The sequence below is a fragment of the Artemia franciscana genome, chromosome 19 (genome assembly GCF_032884065.1).
Source record: "Artemia franciscana chromosome 19, ASM3288406v1, whole genome shotgun sequence".
Classification (NCBI taxonomy): domain Eukaryota; kingdom Metazoa; phylum Arthropoda; class Branchiopoda; order Anostraca; family Artemiidae; genus Artemia; species Artemia franciscana.
In genome coordinates, this window is record NC_088881.1 from 375061 (window position 1) to 388245 (window position 13185).

Consider the following 13185-nt stretch of genomic DNA (forward strand, 5'->3'; position numbering starts at 1 on the left):
TGAATTAATGCATGTTTGATTTTGGCTCTCCACACATAAATTATTAAAATGAAATTTGCATATTAATTCCTTTTTTGGCTAAATGGCTTTCTCTTAGTTTTGATCAGACGATTTTGAGAAATAAGGGATGGGGAAGGAGGCCTAGTTGCCATGCAATTTTTCGGTTACATAAAAAGGCAACTATAAATTTTAATTTTTAACGAATTTTTTTATTAGTAAAAAATATACGTAACTTAAGAATTAATTTACGTAACAAACTTTTATATTCTTTAATTTTTATTATGTATATGAGGGGGTTTGTACCCTCGTTAATACCTCGTTCTTTATACTAAATCGCAAGTTTTGTCCCAATTCTTTAAGAATGACCCCTGAATCAGAAAGGCCGTAGAATAAATAGCTGAAATTACTAAAAATACTATAGCTTAAAGAGCGAGGTATTTATCTCCTCCTAAATACCTCGCTCTTTATGCTAAAGTTTTTTAGAGCCCCTCATATGCGTAATAATCTCTGTTCGTTTTAAGTTTCAATGCTTCTCTTTACTTTCAATTGAAAAAAACTTTTCCATGTTTATTTTTTCATTTTTTTTATAGTAATTTTAGAAAATCCTGCGCCCTTTTCATTGAATTTCTGTTCCCCCATGACATATTTCTCCGAGGAAAGATCCTCCCACATAGCCCCCTCCCCTCAACCCCACCCCCAAAACAAAAAAAAATCCCCTGAAAACGACTGTACACTTCCCAATAACCATTATTATATGCAAACACTGGTCGAAGTTTGTAACTTTTAGCCCCTCCCCCAGGGACTGTGGGGGAGTAAGTCATTCCCAAAGACATAGTTATTATGGTTTTTTACTATGCGGAACAAAATGGCTATCTCAAAATTTTGATCTGTTGACTCTGGAGAAAAAATGAGCGTGGGAGAGGGCCTATGTGCCCTCCACTTTTTTTAGTCACTTAAAAGGGCACTAGAACTTTTCATTTCCGTTAGAATGAGCCCTCTTGCGACATTCTAGGACCATTTGGTGGATACGATGACCCCTGGGGAAAAAAAAACAAAAACAAAAACAAATAAACACGCACCCGTGATTTGTCTTCTGGCAAAAAATACGAAAATCCACATTTTTGTAAATAGGAGCTTTAAAATTTTTCTGTAGGGTTCTCTGATACGCCGAATGCGATGGTGTGATTTTCGTTAAGATTCTGCGACCTTTAGGGAGTGTTTTCCCCTATTTTCTAATATAAGGCAATTTTTTTCAGGCTCGTAACTTTTGATGACAAAGGCTAAATTTGATGAAACTTATATATTTAAAATCAACATGAAAATCTGGTTCTTTTGATGTATATTTTAGCATCAAAATTCCGTTTTTTAGAGTTTCGTTTACTATTGAGCCGGGTCGCTCCTTACTACAGTTCGTTACCACGAACTGTTTGAAAGAAAAAACATAAAAAAAGGATAAATGAATAAAATGTTAAAATTTTGTAAGTATCCGGACTTCGTGGACACCCTGTATAAAGAGCAGAAGAGAGATTATGCCCCCCAACGCAGTGGTGTCATTGGAGAGAGGGACATGGGCCCATAGAGTTTTTGCTCCCCACCCTAAAGTTTGGAAAATACATTCATTGGGATATATTCATTGAACAGGGCTTTTTTCTTAAAGTAAAATAAAAGCTAAAATTGTTAAAAATATAAAACATTTAAAAGAAGCTGAAACACTAAATAAAATATAAAACACAACTAAAATATGCGGTATCAAACAACACCGGATTCATGTAAGAGCAATCAATACTGGAAACTGATTTGATATACTGTATCTAGGACATCAAGGTTTGTGGAAGCAATTGCTCATGGTGTCAAAATCCTGGGTGGGTTCTCAATCGTTGTTCTTTGAAAATGTAACTACTGATTTGTGAACCACCAAGAAAATGTGCTCGTGCTGTTAAGGCATGCTCGAATGTCGGCACATGTTATCAAAGTAATCCATCAGCTAAAAGGTGATCAACTTACTCAAGATTTATGTGTTTATGTTCAGCTTTCCGGCGACCACTCGTCGGTAGTTATGCCTCATTTTGAGTGGTCTAAGACATTCTTTGCCCAGCTTGCTATCTGCATGAGTAATTCTAAATCAAAAGCTTCTTTAAGCTTCTATGTGCGTTTCAGTAACAGCCATAGATAAAGCCGTCCTGACTAAGTGGTTGGCGCGCTGGGTCGAGAATCGTTTGTCCGAGGGGCACGGGTTCGATTCCTAGCGTGGTTGGTTGTTTCGTTTGGGGTAGGGGTCACTGGCTTTACTCTCTAAGCTCAGTCAGAGTCGATCCAGCTCTAAATGGGTACTTGGAGAAATCTCGGGAAGGTAAGCAAGAAGTGTGTGCGAAAGTACAGGATGGCTGGTCCCCAGGCCTCCTTTGCACTTCCTGGCTGAAGGGCCACAAAAAGGAGATGATCACCACTGGTTTGGACCTTGAGGGTCTAGTGCCATGACACTTACTAGAAAAACTACCTCTAGGAAAAGGATAACAATTTTAAACCTCATATCCCTGAAATCTTAAGGATTAAATTTCAGATTTTAGGTCACCTAAGCGCATTTTTGGATTTTAGGGTGGGATTGTAAGTAACCTCCCTTTTTTACTTAATGCTTAAGTACAATACGTAGCTATTTCAGTCAAAAACAATAGTAAATGGCTTCTATCCGTTTTCTATTTTGTTTAAATATGGTTATTAAATAGGGATTGTTTCTAAAACAGAGAAGAAAAGGCATAATTTTTTTTTTTAATTTCCCGCATAATTCGTTTATTTTGTGCGATTTTTTATTCATGTCTTTTACGTGTGTCCCGTGCAATAAAATTTATTTTTTTCCTTTTCTCAACATTGTTTTCCTGCCTTGCTATCTGCAGGAGTAATTTCGAATTAACAGCTTCTTTTAAGCTCCTATATATGTTTCAGTGTCACCCCTAGTAGACCCATTCTTAGAAAACGGTTAATGTTTTACGCGTTTTCTGAAATTTGAAGGATTAAGTTTCTGGTTCTGAATGATTAAAGCACATTCACGGGGTGTACGGGGGTATAGGTAAGCTCCTCATTTTACTTAATATTTATGCACAATACTTAGATATTTCAGTCACTAGTAATAGTGAATGGCTTTTATCCTTTTTTTTTATTTGGTTCTCTAATGATTATGAAACAATAGGCATGTCTCCGCATGTCAAAATTTTTTTTTTCATCTCGAAATTTAGTGAGAAAAAAAAGAAGAATATGATAAACAGAGGCAGTTATATATGCATGAATTGATTTCTAAAGCGGGAATGATAAAATACACAAAAAGGAAAATAATAGCAGAAAAGGTGGATATATAGAGTACAAAATAATATAGAAGAAAGCCACAAGATCCAGAAGAAGGTGGGGGATCTAGACTGCTTAATCGTAGAAATTAACCAATTAAAGAATAACAGTTTTGTCAGATAAAGAGACAAAATTTAAAAACTAAAAAAGACGGAAATTATTATGCACGTGCAGGACGGCTGCCAACTCCCCGTTTCTCGTTATTTATGGGTTTTTTTCTTGTAACAAAAAGGCACTGTGATACCAAGTAATATCGCTTTAAAAATAAGATAACTTATTCGTTTGCGTTTGGTTTGAACAATACAAATCCAATATGTGTCCCCATGAAAATCGTTGTTAATTTTAATAAATAAGTTCTATTTATTTATTTTATGGTTCAACGTGACAACACTGACCAAAATATAGTGCGCCCATAAAAATTTCATAATTTTGAAACGTTAACTTAAAAAATTATGGTCTTCAGGTATGATCTCACCTAAGTGAGAAAAAAAATATTTTGAAGTTTAATTTTTTTATTTTGATGTAAGATGCTCTCTGCCTCTCATTTCCCAAGTGAAACCAAGTCATTAAATTATTTCTTCTGATGAGTAATGAATTTTCTCCTGATCTCCTGAATTTCTGCTGATATTTTCCTGATGAGCCCTTGCGTTGGGTGTTCGTCTTTAAATTATTTGTCTTATTTGTCGTTTTAATTATCCGATATATGATGACTTATATTAACTTACGACACGACTGCCTGTCCATGGACTATTCTTTGCGGTTGATTTTGTATGGATATACTATTTGACTTATGTAATTGGATGGATGAGTAGGGTTAAGGCCTCGCTCAAGTACTGATCTATATTAATTACTAAAGTAGTGAAACAGTCTTCCTTTCTCCTTCTGTCCTTTTTCTTATTATTCATTATTTATTATATTTTATATATTATTTATTACTATTATTTAATATTTATCACTTATTACTATTTTTTATAGTTTATATTTTTTATTTTTAGTCTTATGGTGTGCGTTTGTTTTTGTGCTGTCGTACTGGTAATTTTTCACTAGAATTACAAATATATTTGTAGCTTCTTAAAGAGCATGTGAACTTCAACAGTCAATAACATTGACAAAAATGAAACTAATATGCAACTTGGTGAAAAAATATTGACCATCGGCAATAGAGAAAGTTCAAGAAAGAAAATAAAGAATAGTAACGATGTGAATATCTCGAAGTCAAAAAGTAATTTATATGAATGAACAGTTTTGTGGGAAACACTAATAAATGCTTATGCTTAGGTCAGCTCTCTCTTATACTAGCCACTGTCCCGTTCATGTGAAAACCACAGTTTCACAAGGTATTTGAACAAAAATTTTCTTGTGAACGGAAATTTCAGTAAATAACAGGAAGGAAGAAATGCTTGATTTCGTCAAAGGTCGAATTTTACGGTATTTGTTTCCAAAGTAACTATTGGTTTGCAGTTCCTGTCTTTATTGGACCAATCATGCGCTCAGAGTGATGGCAATTGATATCAAGGAAATGCGATTTTCTTGAAAAATATGAGGGGTTGCTCACTCTCGACCACCTGGTTTAGGTATCAAGTGCAACTAGCCCCACCTCGCCTAGCACGCGTCCTTCTAAGTGTAGACACACTTCTACCATATTCTGTATCCTCATAGAAGGCGGGGCATACTTTTGCCATTCGTAGCATATGCCTACGCAAACATGGCTACATTTATTTAAGATTAGATATTTATTCGAGCCAAAGAAGAGAAAGGCTCTTAGTATCCCAAAGTCATAATTTCACTTTGTGCCATCTGACATACAGCTTGGAGCGCCACCTGCTCTTCCATGCACGACACTTCTTGTACGTGGGCGACACTCTTGCCTTGAATCGCCGCTTCGTGCCATATACGGTTAGGGTTGCCACCCTTAGGGGTTTGTCACTATTTATACTGATTTTTTTATATTGCCTAAACAAAAAAAAATCACTATGCAAGCACATAAATCACTAGATTATGGAAGAAAATCACTAAATCAAACAAAACACTAAAGAGGCACGTGTCACAAGGTGTACACGATTTTGAAAGTGATCAACCCGTTGGATTTTCCTGAAGAGTGGTCAAGACTGTGGTTCAATTGTTAAGAATTATCAAGCGTTACTGATTTACCTTTACTAATAATATCCATTCATGGACTAAGTAACATCACTACCTAGAAATCGATCCTCAAAAATACCATACTTAACAACAAATACTTAATTGTCCAGAAATCAACACAAATGCTATGTCCTGATGATAACTATTTTAGGTGGTATATTTTCTTAGACCGTACTATTTTTCCACGTGTGAAAAAAAAACTGAAAATATAGATAGAATTTTTTATTAAGACGCAAGCTTAAACAGAAAAATTAAATCTTAGTTAAAATAACTTTATCACTGACTAAAAAAAAAAACAATGCTTTTGTGATTTAAAATGTTTCCAGGACCAAGGTAGCCAACTGGACACATTCTATGCCAAAAAGACACATTGACGTAAAGGGGAAAAAAGGGACACATTTCAGAAATCTGGGACATAAAAGGGCAAAAGAAGGGCACATTTTGCAAATTTATGAAATAAAACAAAAGATTTGACGACTGGATATATTTTGTAGTAAAAAATTACTTTTCACCAAAGTAATGCTTTTTCTTTTTGTTTTTTTTTTTTTAGTCGAAAGTACAACTGGTAAAAAAAAATAACCTCTAGTTCTTGAATTTCAAGCTGGACACATTTTTGGATGCTAAGGGGACATATTCATGTATCATAAAGTTGTCTGTTCAGGACGCCTTTAGGCTAAGTCTAAATTCTCCTTGAGAGTCGTCTTGAAGAGTAAAAAAACTAACGATGTGTTATAAAGATTATTTTTGAAACCTGGATAATTTAGCAAATAGACATAGTAAAAAAAAACTTGTGTCAATAAAGCCAAAAATTTGGTAGGTTGGAGACCTACCCTTTGGTATTGGGCCTACCTATAGGCCAAATATAGGCCTACCTATATTTGGTATTAAATTTGGTATTTGGTAGGGAAATATATATCAATAATTTATTTTCTTACATTTATATGACACATTTCTTATCCAAAAAATAAACAATCGTTTTTTATTAGAAGACATTCAAAGAAAAGGTGAAATTAGGGTGAAGTTCTTCATTAAGAAGTCTCGCCCTTTCCTATAAGTTTCTAAAATTCAATTTGATTTATCAATTATTACGGAAATAAGGCTAGACGTGTTAGCGGAAGAGCACCTGAGTAACTTCTGAGCCCCTCTCCTGAAACACCCCTTATTTCTATATTATGGATACTTCTGTTTCTACATCAAAGTCGTGTGAATAATTTGATTATTTTTTTAATGGATGAACGCTGAAGTAATTTTTGTTTTTTGGTGATTTGGTAAAAAAAAGTAAGTAAATAGGTTAGTAAATTTGTTTCCCACTATCTTGAGAAATTCCCTATTGTTCTTCTTGTTTTTGGTGTTTGTGATGGAAAGGCAGTGTGGTCTTCGTCGCTATTTAAGTAAATAGTTTTTTTTTACTTTTGGATTCGAAAAATGATGCGTTTGAGTTTTGTATATATATTTGAGTATTTCAATAAAAACTACAATTTAGAACAAAAAATATGTATCTAAATATTTTTGTATCTTTTTTTGTGTTTTTATTTTTTTTTTTTTTTACTTATGTATTTTGTAGCTGAATTTAAATACTTTTTCAGAGTATTTTAAATCCATCTAAAGCCTTGGATGAAAAATTAAAGATGATTTGGACTGTAACAAATAATTTGTTATAAAAGTATCGAGTATGAAAATGATAAAACTGAAGACAAACAAATATAATGATAATAAATGGAGGACAAACATTTCTGCCGTGGCCTCTACTCAGCGAACTTCGGCACAGGAAGAATAATGTAAAATATAGATAAAAGTTCACAGGACAATATAAAAATAACAACGCCATTAAAAAAACTAAAATGAACAAAGCATTTTCTTAAGCAACGGTGAAAAGCTGATGTAGTTTTTCAGAAGGGAGCATATTTTTTATGGGGGGGGGGGGGCTAAATTAAAAAAAGATGCAGATTATATGATAAATAATGTTTATCTCATAAGCAAAAGATAGCATAAAGGCTGAGACTTTAAACTGACATTTTCTTATGAGGCAATATACCCTATTTTGGCCCAATTCCGCCATATTTTGGCGCTATCACGCAGTTTCGTCCTTTACAGTTCCATATACCGTCGGTTACAAAACTTTCAGCATTAATTAACATGATCAGAGTGTGTCTAAAACTGATAACATGTATGAAACAATTGACAAGATCCTATAGTTACTGATAATACTGGGAGGTTGGGTAAAAATAAGCGGAATATTTCGTTGAGTTTTACAGTCCCTACCGACGGTGCTGATCCCCCTTTCGCAGCCCTTCAGCCAGGAAATGCAATGTGGACCAGCCATCTTGTACTTTCACACAACCATCATGTTTACCTCCCCTAGAATTCTTCAGGTACCCATTTAGAACTGTGGGAGGTGGGGGAGTCATTCAAACCAATTTTCAAGTAATGCTCGTGTTATCTAAGATCCAACGAGTTAACTGTTTTGTTCATTTTTTAGGTATTCAAAGAGCATTCAATTGATGGTACAGCATTGCCGCTACTCACAGACGAGCATCTGACAACAAAGCTAAATATGAAGCTGGGACCTGCACTGAAACTTAAATCCACCATAGCGCAAAAACTAGGTCATTGTCCAGTGTGCCTTCACTGTGCTCACTGTCATTCTAGTCCAGAGAAGAAATTTTTCCGAAATAATTATGGTTTAGGATTGTGATTTTTAAGTAGAATAATAAGAACTAAGTCTTCCTTTACCAATACCCTCTTCAGGGTTTTGAATATATTTTTGGAATATGGGTACAAAGCTCAGAAAAATGCTATTGCTTCACAGCCAGCAAGTGGTGCCAAGGGCAGTGAAAATGAATTTGTTTGAACTAGTTAAGTGGAAGTTTACATAACCTTTTATAGTGTATATGGAAAATTAGGAGAAATGGAATTTCAACTTTTACTGAAAAAACCTCCATATGCAATTAGGCAGTTTTGGTAGCGAGTGGCAAATAAAAAAAAGAAACGTTGGTGAAAAATCCGCAAAAAAGCTAAAATAATGTGGCAACTAACGTCTTAAGAAAGTGTGGCTTTCTTTTGAAGATGTAGTTGGTTTTGGGAATAAGAAGATTGTTAATGTTTGAATTTTATGGATAAAAAGCATTGTCAAATTTAACAAATTAGTTTTGTTATTTATTTTGACAGTTCAACGCGACAACAGTGGACGAGATTGTGAAACTGCTCTAAAAAATTATAAAATTTGGAACAACCAAAAAAACCCACAGATTTGTATTTCTTGAATTTTATGGATGAAAAGAATTGTCAAATTTAATTGACTAGTTTTGTTTATTTATTTTCACAATTCAACGTGGTAACACTCACAAAAATGTGTTGCAGCCCTAAAAACTTTATAATCTTATATATAATAACAACAGTCTAATAAATAAATTATATTAAATAAATAACTAAAGAAATAACTAAGTAAACATGAAATAACAAAATAATACAAATAATTAAGCAATAACTAAATAGTAATAACTAAATAATAGCAACAGAAAGAAAATCCGTAGTTTTCATATAAAACAGACCTAAGATAGGTCCAGGGGCAAAAAAAACTTGATTTTGATATCCTTGATGCTTTAAGGATCTTTTATATTGGATTTTGGTACTCCATTTTTCCCTTCCCGTAAACGTCTCAGAAATGGGCAACTCGGATGAAAAAACGAAATAAATTGGTGCAAGCTAGAAAACATATTTTAATTTTAAGCTTTCTGTAGATGGCGATTGTGAACGTTATTTATAACAAGAGTGAACTTACGTTGGAAGAAATAGTATTGTAGCGTGGAAGGAACTGTTACGATATAAAGAGAGACAGACGTAAGAACCCTGGCACAAAACGTAACAGCTTTAATATTTAACATAAAGTAAAATGCTGTGTTTGCAATATGAATTTTCAATTAATCTGTCTAGCAGAATTGTGGTTTATCTTGCAAGAAATCTGAGCTACCATTCAAGGAACTACACAGTAACAATTACTTTGTGATTTTAATTTCGTGATTTTATTTTGTTTTCTTACTGGGCGCTGGAAATAGATTTAGTTAATTAAAAGCTAAATTCGATTTTCGCCTTTTCTAGTGTCATTTACTTTTGGTTATTTTATAAGTTCTCCCATTTCGGTTTTTACCATCGAAGGTTCTTCTGTTTCCCATACTCCAATTTTTTCAAAGATTTATCTGTGACTGCAAAATATTACCATAAAAAATTTGTTGGACAGGTAAAAAAAAAATACATTTTAACTAAAAACTTGTAATATTTGTAAACAAAATCACATTTTAAGAAAAACAAGACATATTTTAATTAGTTAATTTATTCCAAGAATTCAAATTCTTCAAAAAGGACTTGATGTACAGATACTAAACACGAATAACTAAAACGACCTACTAACAAATGATGTCATTTTCCGCCATATTTTAATGTATTTGAAACTTGTACATAGCGGAAAAATAGTATTTTCCGGTTGATATAACGGAAACACACATTTGATGTAACTTGTGTATCACATGAACTTTTATATTTAATTTACATAAAAAGTAAGAGATAATAGTAAAAAAGGATATATGTTTATATTTTGGATGCTAATATAACAACAACTTCTTGGAAAACGAACATCCAGGCTATTTCAGGTTTGAGTATGCGTTTGAGTAGAGAGAGGTTGCGTAAACGCAACCTCTCTATAGAGAAATAGACTCCTTGTAAAAATCTTGCGACTCGTGAACTTACGTGGCTTAAATTCTTCACACAGAAGAAACAACTAAATGTAATTTCACGTTCCGTTCTTTTCACTGGCTTACTATTTCTCACAGGGAGTTCAAAAATCCATAAGATTTTAAAAGGTGAAGCTATTTGTCTCCAGAAATAAGAAAAAAAAAATGAATGGCTTACAAAAACACGTTAAAGGTGTAAACCAATGAAACTAAAGCAAGTCTTTTTTCTTATCATGGTTTTGAGAAAAGATATATTTAAGCCATCGAATTAGGTTCAAAAATATGTTTTATTATTGGATGGCTAGATTTTTTCATATTGTTTTTTTTTTTGCACTCATTCCAATTTTTTAGAGTATCAAAGAAAAATATCAATTTTCATTTCTTTTAGAATTAAGGGCGATTTTACAGGGGTGGGCAGAAGGAGACCTTGCCCTGGGTGCAGACATTTTAGGGGTATAAAATTTCAAATAAATAATTTAACAAATTTAATTCGAAAATTTCATTTTCTCATAGCTTTTCCCATGTCAAGTAAGAAAAGTCAAACTTAAGTAAATGAGAAATTTTGTTAATAAATGACAATTTTGTTAGAATTAAGCCTGAAAATTAGGGGGCTCTAATCAAGATTTTGCCAGGGCACAAAAGAGGCCAGAACTACCCCTGATAAAAAGTCACAAAAATTTTTAAGAACTATAGCGATAAAATGTAAAAAAGGTGGGTTTATCAAAATGAATTTGAACTGTCCATGTAAAAGGTTGAATACGGCTTCTCACAGATCTGAATCATAGATTCAGAATATCTGAATAAAAAATTAACTGCTTATATACTATTAAAGTAGAAAAGCACTAGAAACGATACTAGCGAAAGATTCTCCCTCAAATTCTTTTCTCACGCGAGTTAATGAAAGGCTATTATCTAGAATAAAATGAAATTAGGAAGTAGAAACCAAAAATAAGAAATAAGATGAAAATAGTTAGACAATTTTAATAATTGAAGAACATTCCGAAAAAGTAAAGGGTTTGTTTATTTCATTTAGTTACTGATTTATTACAAAAGCTACCGTTAAATCAGTAGCTCTAAAAGTGGTACCTGACACCGAAAAATACATTTACTTAAATGAGGCTTTATCCAATTCAACTAATATCCATGCATGTGGAAATCAGAGTTTAGATTCCCTAAGCTGATAAGAAATTTCATAGGCAATATGTTTGATAAATAGTAATAGAAATCCAGAAATTAACGACACCAATTCCGAAGTCCTTAAAAAGCAAAGGGAGCAGATAAGAGGGAGCTTAAAGGGAGCTTTTTAAGGGATCTTAAAAAGCAAAGGGAGCTAGAATAAGAATTACAGCTGAAATGACATTAGAAAGAGTTAAAAAATCGAATATAGTTATATAACATATGGGTATAATAATACTCGCTGGGCTTAATGTGCAATAAATACAGCTTTATCTAGGATAATTAGTAAAAGCGTTGTTCCCTGATTTTATAAAGCTTTAATTTCATTTAACATTAATTGTAAAATACAATTTTTTTCTGCGGATATTGTTTTTATATACCTCGTTATATTTTGTCTCAAGTATTTTGTATATAAACTGTTGATTTTGTTGTTGTAAATGTATACTGTTTCTAAGTTTAAGTTGTTCAATATACGTTTTTATAAGATTTGTTGTCCTATTTCATAGATTAGAGGAATTATTCACTCAATCTTGTGCTAAAACAGTAGCACTGCGGTAAAACTTTTTAAGGCCGTGATTAAGTGAACTCGAAAACATCGAGCTTCGACGTTAGAAGAAGTTAGGATAGCCTTCTGTCTCTCAATTCTCTAGAGACCGTCGATTGTCAAAAACCCTTCAAATAACACTTATTTATTCGCAGAAATAGTAGGTTAATTATACCAGCTTGTCAATATGGTCTCTAGGGGTGTTATCGGCGATCTGAAACGATTCTTTCTGGTAACCGACTTGTAAATATTTCAGGTAGCTGAAAATATTCTATGGGACTGTTCGAAAACAGGAAAATACATCGAAAAAAGGTTGCAATCAACTTATAAATTACTGTCTTCTGCTCATGATAGTACCGATTTTGTTCTAAAAGCAATATCCTTCATAGAGTACACTTGTGAAATAGAGCTAAACATTTTCTAAGATTTCTAAGCAATTAGTGGAAATAGAGCAAAATCCTAGCAAACATTTTATAGCATCTTGAAGATGCTACGGCCTGATATTAAAAGCGGTATCTTCCGCCAATAAATACTTGAGTTCTTTTTAATTTTTCGATTTTAACATGGGATTTTCGAGTTCCATCAGTTCACTTAATAACGGCCTTAAGGGGATGGGGTACCTTAAGAATCACCCTATGTCTTTCACTATACACCTGTTTTAGTTTGTATGGGCAAAATATTTAGGCGGTCATGCCATATCTTGGAGAGCTTGGATATAAGCCCACACTTGCTTTCCCAAAAATCTTAGAAAACCCATTCATCTTGGCAGGAAACCATTGCGAATGATCTTGACAGTCAATTATATAATGGCTTTAAAAAACAAATAATTCCAAGAAGGTTGAACATACTAACTTTTTTTTACCCCATGATGTTGTTTCATATTTGCAGAATACTAAAAAACTAAACACGAGGGTTCAGTTACACGGCGTTCGGTTGCACTGGGGTTCAGTTGCTTAGTGTTCAGTTACGCGCACACCAACAAAATGGCCTCTATGTTTTCCTTTTTTTTTTACTTCCGTTAGTTTATATAGTAGGACAGATTGTAGAAATTTAGGAGAAGGTCCGTTAGATCGGAAATTTAATGGTTTAGTTACCTTTTTAAAATTCAAAACTTTGTTTAAAGATAACAAACCGTGTATTGGTCCAATAAGAGATATACTTCCGCCGTTCACCCAAGCCAAATTAATCAAACACTTGGAAAACTACAGGTACTATCAATATATTAGCTCTATGACTATCTACCTTGGTTCTACTGCCCTAGCA

At 33.3% G+C, this 13185-nt stretch overlaps 1 protein-coding gene across 1 annotated transcript in view; it reads left to right on the forward strand.

Annotated features, from left to right (window-relative positions):
- The window catches only part of LOC136039133 (polycomb protein Scm-like), a 155367-nt gene extending 143503 nt beyond the window's left edge, over window positions 1–11864 (forward strand). Inside the window, exon 7 of the mRNA XM_065722620.1 lies at window positions 7955–11864. Coding sequence (XP_065578692.1) covers window positions 7955–8170 — 216 coding nt within the window. The 3' untranslated portion in view covers window positions 8171–11864. The remainder of the gene's footprint in view (window positions 1–7954) is intronic.
- The last annotated feature ends 1321 nt before the right edge of the window (window positions 11865–13185 follow it).